The 12,746-nt window shown below is 35.4% G+C and overlaps 2 protein-coding genes and 1 pseudogene across 2 annotated transcripts; 1 reads left to right on the forward strand and 2 right to left on the reverse strand.

The window, feature by feature from the left end:
- Nucleotides 1–3,096: 3,096 nt before the first annotated feature.
- LOC139850205 (uncharacterized) lies at nt 3,097–3,456 on the reverse strand. The gene has a single exon (XM_071839792.1). The coding sequence runs from the start codon at nt 3,454–3,456 to the stop codon at nt 3,097–3,099; it is 360 nt and encodes a 119-aa protein (XP_071695893.1).
- Nucleotides 3,457–4,228: 772 nt separating this feature from the next.
- Nucleotides 4,229–7,607, reverse strand: LOC139850641 (phospholipase D beta 1-like; annotated as a pseudogene).
- A 1,618-nt stretch (nt 7,608–9,225) lies between these two features.
- On the forward strand, nt 9,226–12,484 carry LOC139850640 (pentatricopeptide repeat-containing protein At3g09040, mitochondrial). Its single transcript, XM_071840193.1, has one exon. The coding sequence runs from the start codon at nt 9,380–9,382 to the stop codon at nt 12,272–12,274; it is 2,895 nt and encodes a 964-aa protein (XP_071696294.1). The 5' UTR covers nt 9,226–9,379; the 3' UTR covers nt 12,275–12,484.
- Nucleotides 12,485–12,746: the final 262 nt, after the last annotated feature.

Genomic DNA, 12,746 nt, shown 5'->3' on the forward strand with positions numbered 1-12,746 from the left:
ATGTTATCTCGAATAAAATCTCGTATTTAATCGAAAGAGTTAATGCAATATTTGAAGGTGTGTGTCCCAAGAGAATTTGAATAAATGATAGTTTACGTCAATGTGTTCAAAGTCGTCCGGAATTGGTCATCCTTACGAGACATGTTTCTTCATAGCAGAGTAGCACACCTAAATTGTACCAATGAAACTGTTCAGTAGATATGTATATGAGCTGTTGCTGGTAATTGGTGAGTGGGTCTATCTCCGGATAGAGTTTAAGTAGCGATCCATGCTATTGTCGTTTACTCTGATTATCATGCTTAATATTAATGTTATGCATTGTTGAATGATTGACATGCTTAGTTAGTTGATGTCATGCTTAGTAGATGATGCTTGTTGTTTTATGATTGTATGTGCACATTGTGTATGACATCAGCGGGGCCTGAGGAGGCTGGGGATTCTCAACCGAGCCTGAGGAGGTTGAGGTCTACATGAGGTCAAATGGGCCTGAGGAGGTTGGGTCCAAGTCCTGCTGTCTGGGCAGTATAGGATAGAAGGACGCATGCGTTGCATCTGGAGAGTTATGTAGTGATTCAACAGGAAAGACTATCGGTAGACCGTAGCCCGATTAGCTAGCGGTTGTAGGCTCGTACAAGCCGCCGATCCTCGTATTGTCTTTGTTGTTATTTATATGCTATCTCAGGACGTTAGCATATTTATATGACCGTTGTATGATTGATGCTTATGCTTAATCTGTTGGATATATTCCAGTCACTTAGCTTCGTTCTAAACGCCCACATTCCTCCCTTGCAGATTTGGTTTGGTACATGCTAGATGATAGGAGCCGGAATGTGAAGACATGTTTGACAGACTTAACTCTGATGTCGGATTTTGTATTAATTGTTCAGATGTTTTAAGTAACACCAGTGTTAGTAATAATTAAGACTTAAACCCACATTTACCCGATGTCATGAAAATTATGCAATTTTTCTAATTAAGTTTGTGGTTTAATAATTGCTCTTCCACTATGATATTTTAAAATAATGACTTGTGTTAAAATTTGTATAAGAGCATGCAGCTTATCATACATCTAATGTATGTTAAGCTGTTGTGAGGTTTTTTTATTTAGCCTGATTTAGAGTTTAGGGTTTAGTGTTTTGGGTTTAGTCCTTAAACCCAAAACCATAAACCTAAACCTTAAACTATGAACCGTTCGTGTTAAGAACTCAATATAAACCCTAAATCTAAACTATAATTTCTAAACCCAAATTACCAAGCTCTAAACATTGTTTTTCATCAGTCACCTAGTCATTTTTCATTAATTTTGGTTATCATGCATCGATGTATGTTAACGTGCGTTATCATACATCACATGTATGATAACGTGCTGTGAAAAAAAAGAAAGAATTTATATTCTAAAGAGTAAAAAAATTAACCTCTGAAATTAAGGGAAAAAAACTGAAATCTAAACTCCAATTTTAAAGATATAAAAAAATCAAATTTATTTATTCCCTTATCCCAAAATTATATAACGAAAATGGATATTAAAAGGGACTATTTAAGCTTTACAATTTCGTCAACAAAGCTTCAAAACTTAGATATGATATACTGAAACGTAGCCTTAAAGGCTACGTTTAGCATTTTCTTCTATGAAATTGTTAAACATGGGAGTCAAAGAAACATATAAGAATCAAATAAAGTTTGTTCAAGTGATAAGCAAAAGAATTCTTAGATAAATTTCTTATCCCTCTAAATCTTTCGCATCAAGGAATTGAGCCGGAGACTATCTGATGTCATATTTGTTAGCAAAGAATTGAATCAAATGAACATCTATTTCTCTGATGTTTGATCGTTTCATATTTGTGGAGGAGATTTCATATTTGGTTTGATCTAGAAATTTAAGTCTTTGATTCATGGAGAGGCATCATTTCTTGATAAAACATCTAGAATGCTAATTTCGTCTTTTAGCAGAGATAAATGGCTTGCTCTTCAGCTTTAGTACTAAAGGAATTGTATTTTGTTTAATGATTATTCGGTTAAAAAATTCCAATTTTTTTTTTTTTTTTTTAGGTTGTATTCCTTTTCTTGGCTTATAGAGGTAACCTCTCAGAACTCTCTGTTTTTAAAGTCCTTATAAAGTTATAATGTCTCTTTTAGTTTCTTGCTAAAGATTGTTTTAATAAATCGTTGCCGGAAAAAAAAATTAATAACCAAAAGCAAAGAAGATACATCAAGTCGCACCCAACATTAACTCTGAGAAGCAGTCATGATATTATTTGATCTTCAAGACTTCCATGAATAACAAACCTTCCAGTTGTGGTTACGAATACAGAAAACAAGAGTGGATTGAATACGAAACATAGGTTCTTCACATGGAGGGACAATCAACTAAACGAATATGGACAACTAACTTATAATGTTTCCAGTTTAAGTGTTTAACCAAGCAAAATATATGGAAAACAATGATAAACTTGGCAAATAACAAAAAGCCTAATCTTAGCGAAGTACGGAGTTAACACAGATTATCTTGTATGCAAGAACCTCAAAAAAGAGAGAACCTGAAATCAAATAGCACAAGTTGTATGACAAAAGAAGCTTAACAATGCAAAGTCTACTCTTCTGACACCTCTAAACAAACTGGGCACAAAGTACGTAGAAGGCGAAATAATTCCATGGGAGTTGATATTTAAATGAATACGAATACACAGTCCAAGACAACCCATCAAACAAAAAAGTACTATATTTTATAGCCAACATAACATATTCACTTTGGGCTACTAACCAAGAATCAGGAAAGCATATCATTGCCACTAGATAAACAGAGAACCAACCTGAAACATATAATAACGCAACAATAATGAAAACCTAATAATTCACAACTAGGGTTCGAACTTAACACATATAACACATAATTTTTGGAGTTAAACGGACAACTAATACTTAATGAAATCAACATCAACATTTATATTAACAAAATATTAAAACCAAACGTATCAATTATTTAATTGTTGAAAAGAACCTCAAACGCATGAACTAAAACCTTATAGATTTGATATCCGTTTGTTAAAAAAGAAAAAAAAGAAAATCAATAGGTGCCTTCTTTTTGCTTTTCTCAATTTAATCAATTAACTCCAATTCATCGAATCCTTTAAGCCAAAGTTCAAAATTAATTACACCACCCGACTCAACAGTATAATCAACGTTTTGAGGGTCTGTCTTGATGATAATCTCAGCAGAACACATTGTGCAATTGAAATAAAATCTGCGTATTTGAATTCCACGATATGTCTCTCCAATAACGTCTTCTTTACGTGATTTAAACCTGGTACCTTTGTTCATATAGTTTCTACAAGTGCTACACTGAATGCTCATCGGAAGCATCAATTGACCTTTATTCGAATTACGCCTTCGTTCAATCATAGCCGCCGGATCAATATCCAGTGAATAGCACTTATTCAAAACCCTTCTTTCTGCCATCGATCTCTTATTATTGCTTTTTTACTGATCAAACAGATTATTTATGATTTCCTAAAATTACCACGTGAACGATGGTAATCCAGTCGATTAGATTGTTTATTTATATAAGAAGCCATCAGTTAAAAAAAACTGATGGCTTCTTATATAAATAAAAAGCCATCAGTTAACGTGTTAACGTGTTGCCCAAGATTAGGTTATGGTATCAGCCCATCAACCTTTTAATTTTGATCCATGCTCCATAGCCCAAAACGTTTTGGATTAATATTTCCAGGTTATGATCTGGATTGAAGCCCAATTGGCAAGCTAGAGGCCCAATAGGAAGCTGAATTATGAAACACGGATCAATATCTGACCTACACTTTATTTTTATTTTTTTTGAAAAGCAAGATTTGTATTAGCATTAGAAAATACTAGCCAGAAGCTAGGCACTTACAATAATTCACGAGACCGCTAACAACAACATTAACACAAAAACGAAACTAAAAACCTCAAACACGAACACGAGAAATACACAACCTGCGAAACTAAAAACATCAAAAACGAAACTACACTTTATTACTATTGGTACCCTGAATTCTTGTTTAATTACTCTTTTTACCTTAATATATTTATTAGTAGTTTATTCAATTACTAATAAAATAAATACTAATTCTTGAATCCAAGAAGGTGAAACAAATTTCATATATAAACCCTTTATTGACTTGATATTTTACAAATGTGCAACACTTAAACAAAAACAAACAAAAGAAAAAGTATGCCAATCACAAAAGCTTTATATGGTGAGGTTCTCTTGAACAGACACAAATGAACCAACAATGCTATCACCCACATCCGGAAAATTTGGACACCCAAAAAGCGGTTTCACTTGACCATTGCGGTCAACCTCAACGGGATACTTAAGCAGATGAGCCGTCATATCAGTTACTTTATCGGCTGCGTATTGTTCCCAGTTCTGCTCACCCAACAACCTCACCCTTCTCACGCACTCGAGGCTTTCTGGCTCCTTAAAACAGCGCTCAACTTCTCCTAAATGCTCTGCCCAAAGTGACATTCTGTATCCATATATCTGCCCAAAGTTGACTTTTTTAGGTCAAATTGACTTTTTATCAAGTCTTCAAAGTTAATTTGAAACCAAGTCATAAACTTAATATGAAAAATTAATAAGTTCGTTGCAATTACGATAAAAACAGAATGTTTGCGTTGTCATTTTGTGACATTGTAAGTTTGAGCTAAGAGTTAAACTTCTTGTAAGTTTGAGCTAAGAGTTAAACTTCTTTTAAGTGTTTTGTGCATTACCTGTCCCATTGGAGAAGAACTTTTGTGGGCCCATGTATGATAAGGCTGATATGCACCCATTGCAATTTCAGTGTCTCGTGTGCCTTCCAATGAACGTTGGTTGATGTTCGCAGAGCCCAATATCACAAACTCATCATCAACTATCATTCCTTTCGAGTTTACATGGATCTTAAAGCGTCTGCTTTTTATACTAAGTGCCTATCAAAAATTGATAGGATAAGTCAAATTTAGCAAAACTCAAGAAATGGCAATTGAAACCTATTTATTGATAAATGGATCAATCTGCGACGTGTTCAATCTCAACCCACCCATATTGCCATGTCTAGTATCAACAGAAAAAGGACATACCTGAGGGGTATTTTGGGCAATCGAATTTTTTCCATTTGAAGGTGGTGTCATGCCTTGAGATGATTCACTAGTGCCAAGACAAAAAAAGTTCAAGTAGTCGTGTGGCTCAAATTTGTTTTCAAGTCCCATTTTTACTAAAGCCTTATATATAACTCCATACATCATTTGCATTGTGTGTTTCTGCACAAACATTTTTTCAGCAATAAATATTAAAAGATTTATAAGTAATATATTCCAACTTAAGACGTTTAATGCGAGTCAACCTGCCATACTAAAATCCTTTGACTAGCTGAACTTGTTGGATCACCTTCAGGCCACATTGGTATAACTATATACACAGCAAACCTTTCATTTGCTCGTATTTTCGAAGCAATTTTAAGAGCGATTTCCATTGGTATTAAATTGTTTGCACCTGCAAAATAAATATTTAAATCACAACAAACACATTTTATAGCAATTTAATTTATTATACAAAGGTTGAATTTTCTTACCTAGGCTTTTGTGGTTATCCCAGTTATACGAAGAACCAAGAAAGTACTGATTTTCAATATATATAAAATGTTGAGCACTACGAATTGCCTTCACGTACGCAGTATGAATACTCATGTCTATCAGCACATTTTTCCCACATATCAGGTTCTGTTACAAGTCACCAAAAGTATTAGCTAACCATGAAACATACAGGTGACATCTTGACCCACCCGTTTTGCCACATACAAAAAAACTGAAATAGATGTTGTAATCATACCTTACTGTTAGCATCTTTTGGGTTTTTTGGGAAACCTAAACCTTTAACAGAGTTAGAATCGATTGAACGGAACACCTGAACATTCCAACTTTCTGGATCTTTCACACTTGTGTAACGGGCATCGTTAATACCTAAAATTTCTGGAATTCTATCAAGTTTAAGTAACACGTCAGAAAATTTGGATATTTTCGACAGACCACGAGGCTTTGAAGCCCTTAACCAACGCTCCTCAAAATTTTGGAGTACATCATAAGCTGCGCGACCCTCAATTCGGCAATGCAAATCATGCCACGGTTCTCTTGGACAACCAGTTGTACACCCCTGATCATAAATTCAAATAATAAACAATAAATAGTAAGACACTTATGACATTTTAAACAGTTTAATAAAATTGAATAGAATACTTACTGTATAGCTAGGATTGTGATAATCGTCTTTATGCAACGTGTTTAATGTGCTAAAGAGAGAATGTTCAGGAGTATCGTAACGTCCCTCACATAGGTCAAGGCCTCCAACAAATGCCATAATCCTTCTTTTGATACCAGCATCAGCGTCCACTATAACCGTTTTCTGATTATGGCTATAGATGGTTTCAGCATCCTGCAAACAAACCCCAAATATGGCTAAAAAGCTAGTTACTTTATTAGAGAAAATGAACAAAGAGTAAACATATCCAACCTTCTTTGCCCAACTAGTCCTCGGTATAGAACGAGGACATAGTAAAACTTGCACCGATGAATTCTTGAAAAAGGCCCGAGTTTCTTCATCGTGAGTTTGCATAACCCCTTCCTACATTTATCATAATCAATATCAGATAATCAGCTGTATTAAAACATGATATTACAATGATGTTGTTTACAAGACTCACCGTTTTATAACCAAAAATGCTCTTAGAAGTAGGATCATCCCATAGAAGTAATAATACTCTCACACCTTCGTCCGCCTTACTTTTAAGAAGTTCACCCAAAACACTATCTCTTGCTTTTGCGCCATAACGAACAAGTTGAACTTTATGAAAAATAGACCACCCCGTTATATAAATCAAGCGACGCGCTTGCCTAATCGCATCACAAATATCGCGCCAACAATCACCTTGTACAAATTTCAAACCACGATCAAGTTTCAAACTTTGTAAACTACCATCCACATGAGCATCTTGATAAAGTGTAACTTTCCCTCCTTTTCTAAGAGGAAACTACGTTTCTTGAACGCCTTCACATTCTTGATCGGACCCCACTCCATTACGGTAAATCGCCATTTGATCGACAGGTGTATACTCGATTGATAAAGTTAACATGGCACCAGGCTTACATGGCTGCCCACTTGCATTTAAAATAGGAAAAGTACCCTTAATAACAGAATTAACTACCAACTGTTCAGCTGGGATCCCAACTGCTCCTATAAGTTGAGAACCAACAACATCACTATCTTTAACAACAAATAAAACTTCTGTTGCATAATGAGCAACTGGAACATAAAAAGATTGCATCCAAACAGGGTTTTCGCAATTGTTTATTACAAAAGTTCGTCCAATAACAGCATTGGATACAGATACTGTTACATATGGATCACTAGTACCCGAAAGAGGGGTGAACTTTTTATTGAATGAATCCATATTAGGTAGTTTATTTGCTTCTTTCACACATATATTTAAATTCCCATGTAGTAAAACAGATTTTAATGGGACATCGGATGTATAAAACGGAACAACTTCTACATGTTGTGGATGTCGTGATCCTTCATCGGTTGAAGCAGCCATATGTTAAAACCAATTGGCTTAAATTTGTACTAGAATTCACTTAGGCAAGTACCAAGTACTTGCAGGTACAAGGTTCCAAAGAAATGGTGTATAAAAGGATTTTTAAGTTGTGATAATGGTTGGTTGCTTTTGTGTGCTATTTGTATAGAATAAAGGCTCTCTTTATATTATATTATAATATTATGTTTTTGTAATTTAAGATGTGGAACTTTCATTTTGTTAACCAACTAGAAGTGTTAGGAAGATCAAAAAATTGTGGAATATGGAATCTTGAAGAAACCAGGTAAAACAATCAAATTTAAATTGAATATGGAATAATATAATTTTATATTTCTAAGTCTGCAATGTACAAAGATGAAATGTAATGATTGACTTCAATATGATGCCATGAATTGGACTATTATTTCTAAGCAGATTGATTCGAACTTGTTTCTTGATAATATCAATTTGGCAATGGGTGCCACACAAAAAGGCAAAAAGGAGAATTTCTCACAAAACGTCAAAGTTTGTGCTAAAGTTTCAGGAAAAAAAGAGAGGAGAAACTTCAAATCCACCAAGGAAATATACATCACAAAATTAAAATAGCCAAATGATGAAATGTGAACTAAAGACTACATCAATATTCAATAATCATGATAATCCACCCAGATTCTATTATTATAATTTTATATCGTAATCAAATAACACTAACCAGATCATGGTGTGATCCTGCAAGTAGAGCGATGGTAATAGACAGAAAAAAAAAAAAAAAAAAAAAAAAAAAACAACCCTAAATGGTACATTTGCTCGTGATGAGGGGATAAAATCAAAAAACTTCACCCGCGAGTTCGGGTTGGACATTTTTTTTTACCATTGACGGATCACAAGCGGCTGATGGATATATTAGATCCATCGCGAGAAAAAATCAACCCGCCAATCCGTGATGCCCGTTTTAAGAGAAATTGAACTAAAAAGCTAATTATGTCATCATATAAAGCAATTACAAGAAATTGAAAAAAAGAAATCGACCAACATACACTTTTTCTTTTAATTATCTAAATGAAATGACAAAACACATTTTTTAAAAACATTCACATATTTTACACGAACTTGCACATGTTTGGTGCAAACTCTTCATGATCGATTTTCCTTGATTGTTGCCGAGGATTTTTTTACGTACCCGTAACATGGCTTTGCACCAACTTACACACGCTAGGTGCGAACTCTGAGTACGTTCAAACTAAAGAAATAAAGATGTCCGGGTGATTAAGATTTTCTAAGTACCTACTAGTGCAACGAGTTCACACGAACTCGCACACCTTTTTCGGTGAAGTCTTTCACCGAGATTGTAAACGAGATTCAGCCACATGTGATTTCTTTAGTTCACACATTAAAAGTGCGAGTTCGTACGAACTGAAGGTGTAATACGTCATTTAAAAAAAAAAAAAAGATGTAGTTTTCATAAAAAAGATTTTTAAAAATTGTATTTTAATCATTTTATCTGATAAACACTTTTATCATATCAGTTAACTTTTTAAAGCGACAAGAATTAAACTGGCATCCACCATCAACACTTTCGACTAACTAGGCAAAAACGAAATAAAAAAAAAGTTACTGTATTTTGGTTCCTTTGGAAATTGAAAAAACAGTTAAACCTGAAACAATAATCAATAAACTTAATTTCCTCTTCTCCATCAGATGTTTTTCTTTAGTCATCGTATCTTCTACTCACTGTGCCAAACTCGCCGATCAAAACAGGCTCACCGGGCATAATACTTTAAAATTGGGCTCCGATGATGAGTCACCAACTAGCCTACATCCAACGAACGTTTTCCACTAATGTAAAACAACAATTAATCAATCACCAAAAAGAAGTATACTCCCGTCTTCTGTCAATGTGTCTTCAATACAGCAAACAAATTCAAACCCGCCGACTGTTCGATGAAATGCCTCAAAGACTCAAACTTCCTTCCAGAGCTGTTAACCTCATCCACGCCCAAAGTTTAATACTTGGATTTGATTCCAAAGGTAAACTTGGCAACTCCATTGTGGATTTGCACGCCAAATGTGGCCACATTGTCTTTGCTGAAAAAGCTTTTCTTCGGTTGGAACAAAGAGATATATTGGCTTGGAACTCGATTCTATCCATGTATTCGAGGAGTGGAATGTTGGAGTATATTGTACGACTCTTTGGGTTTATGCAGGCTTCTTTGGACAGAGTGTATCCTAATCAGCATACTTACGCGATTGTTTTATCAGCCTGTGCACGATTGACGGACATTGTGTTGGGTAAAATGGTGCATTGTCATGTTATAAAAACCGGGTTCATGTGCGATTCTTTTTGTGAAGGATCGCTTATTGACATGTATGCTAAATGTAGTTTTGTTGATGATGCGTCAAAGATATTCGATGGGTCTGTATGTTCAGATACAGTTTCTTGGACAGCGATGATTTCTGGTTACGTTCAAGCCGGTTGTTTTGATAAGGCTATTAGATTATTTAAAGATATGTTGAAACTTGGCCATATACCTGACCAAGTAGCATTTGTAACTGTTATAAGTGCCTGTGTTAAGTCAGGACAGTTTGATGATGCATGTCATGTGTTCAACCAAATGCGCGATCCAAATGTTGTTGCGTGGAATGTCATGATCTCCGGGCATGCTCGAGACGGTTATTATGATGTATCTATTGATTTGTTTAAGAGTATGAATAGATGTGGGGTCAAACCAACAAGATCTACTTTAGGAAGTGTCCTGAGTGCCATTGCGAGTACGTCTGATCTCAACTGTGGTTTGCAAGTTCATGCCCATGCAGCCAAAGACGGGTTGTATACCAATGTTTATGTTGGAAGTTCTTTAATCAATATGTATGCGAAATGTCAACAAATGGTGTCTGCCAGAAACGTGTTTAACGAATTAGATGACAAGAGTGTTGTTTTATGGAATACAATGCTGGCAGGCTATGCACAAAATAGAAATGCTGATGAAGTAATCGATCTATTCACAAGCATGAAACTTTTTGGTTTCTTACCCGACGAATTCACTTACACTAGTGTTTTGAGTGCATCTGCTATGTTGAAAAACGTTGAAATGGGGAAGCAGTTGCATTCACTTATTATTAAAAACAATTTTAGTACTAACTTATATGTTGGAAATGCGTTGGTAGATATGTATGCAAAGTCCAGTTCTTTACAGGATGCTAAAAAACTGTTTAGCATGATAAATAATCGAGATAACGTTTCTTGGAATGCTATGATAGTCGGTTTAGTGCAAGAAAAAGAAGAAGACGAGGCTTTTTGGATGTTTCAGAGGATGAAAAATGTCGGTATTACCCCTGATGAGGTATGCTTTGCTAGTTTACTCAGTGCTTGTGCAAATATTCAATCTCTTACAATAGGAACACAATTGCATACCCTTTTGGTCAAATATAATTTGGAAACCACCCTTTATTCTGGTAGTTCTCTTGTTGATATGTATTCCAAATGCGGGGTCATTTCGAACGCGCACAAAGTTTTTTGTTTAATGCCAGAGAAAAGTGTAGCTTCTACTAATGCTTTAATCAGTGGGTATACTCAAAATTCGATTAAAATAGCTGTAAGTTTGTTTATAGATATGTTATCTCATGGTTTAAAACCTTCAGGGGTTACATTAGCATGCTTACTCGATGGGTGCAATGAACCGTCCAAATTGAATCTTGGTAGGCAATTTCACAATTTAGTGATAAAACACGGTTTCTCTTACGATGACGAATACGTAGCGGTATCTCTTCTGGGCATGTATTTTAACTCGCGGGTCACGCAAGATGCAATGGTTGTCTTCGCAGAGTTGGGAAACCCTAAAAGCACGGTTCTTTGGACTGCTGTTTTATCGGGACTTGTTCATAACGATTGTAATGAGATGGCGCTTGAAATATATCAAGAAATGAGAAGAAACGATTCAATGCCAGATCAGGCAACGTTTGTTAGCAGCCTTAAAGCATGTGCCACGTTGGCATCATTACAAGATGGTCAAGCGATACACTCGCTTGTTTTCCACACGGGGTTTGACTCGGATGAGTTGACTTGTAGTGGACTTGTGGACATGTATGCTAAATGTGGGGACATTGCGAGTTCTACTAAAGTCTTTAAGGAAATAGTTAACAAAAAAGATGTTATCACATGGAACTCGATGATAGTCGGTTTCGCTAAAAACGGGTATGCTGAAAATGCACTACAAATCTTTGAAGAAATGAAGGAGTCAAACATAAAGCCTGATGATGTCACGTTTCTTGGAGTACTCACTGCTTGTAGTCATGCAGGAAAAGTTTATCAAGGACGTTGTATATTTGATTCTATGATTAATCATTACAAGATTAAACCGCGTATTGATCATGTTTCATGTATGGTCGATCTTCTTGGGAGATGGGGTTATCTAAAGGAGGCTGAGGAATTCATTAAAAAATTAGAAATTGAGCCGAATGCTAGGATTTGGGCTACGTTTCTCGGGGCTTGTAGAATACACGGAGATGAAATAAGAGGAAAACGTGCGAGTGAAGAGCTGTTAAATTTGGAGCCTGAAAGTTCAGCTTCTTTTGTATTGCTTTCGAATATATATGCAGCTTCAGGGCGGTGGGACCGGGCGAACTTTGTTAGAAGGGAAATGAAAGAGAAGAATGTTAAAAAGCATCCTGGACGTAGTTGGACCGAGTGAACTTTGTTAAAGAGCTCTCATTTTTACTAAAAAGCTCCAATATTTTTGCTTCCTATTGGCCCCACTGTCTTCTTTCTCTGTGTGAGAACTTATTGAAGCACTTGCCAGAAAAATTGCTTATGGAGTTGACCGAGGTTAGTGACACTAAAATAAACCCTGAATTACAAATACCAGCTGCAGTGGTTGCTCGGAAGATTCAATCTTTTAAATTTGTCGAACATGGCCCGTCTCAGAATGTGAAATGTAAGTATAATTAAAAAGTACTACATATTGATTAGATGTGCAGATATATTTTTAATGCTTTCATCAATACGTTTCATCATATTCCTGTCATTATTTGAATAACCCACCCAAGACTTTATACCTTTCTGCGTTAGGCACCATCTTTGTTTATAAATTAACTATGTGAAAAATAGAAAAAAAGAATATCAGTTGTACTTAGAATTGTCTACATTGTATTGGGTATTTTCTT

The sequence above is a fragment of the Rutidosis leptorrhynchoides genome, chromosome 5 (genome assembly GCF_046630445.1).
Source record: "Rutidosis leptorrhynchoides isolate AG116_Rl617_1_P2 chromosome 5, CSIRO_AGI_Rlap_v1, whole genome shotgun sequence".
Taxonomy (NCBI): Eukaryota; Viridiplantae; Streptophyta; class Magnoliopsida; order Asterales; family Asteraceae; genus Rutidosis; species Rutidosis leptorrhynchoides.

Excerpts from the sequence above, each read along its gene's own strand:
- LOC139850640 (XM_071840193.1), top strand. The coding sequence starts at position 9,380 with ATGATGAGTCACCAACTAGCCTACATCCAACGAACGTTTTCCACTAAT.
- LOC139850205 (XM_071839792.1), bottom strand. The coding sequence starts at position 3,456 with ATGGCAGAAAGAAGGGTTTTGAATAAGTGCTATTCACTGGATATTGAT.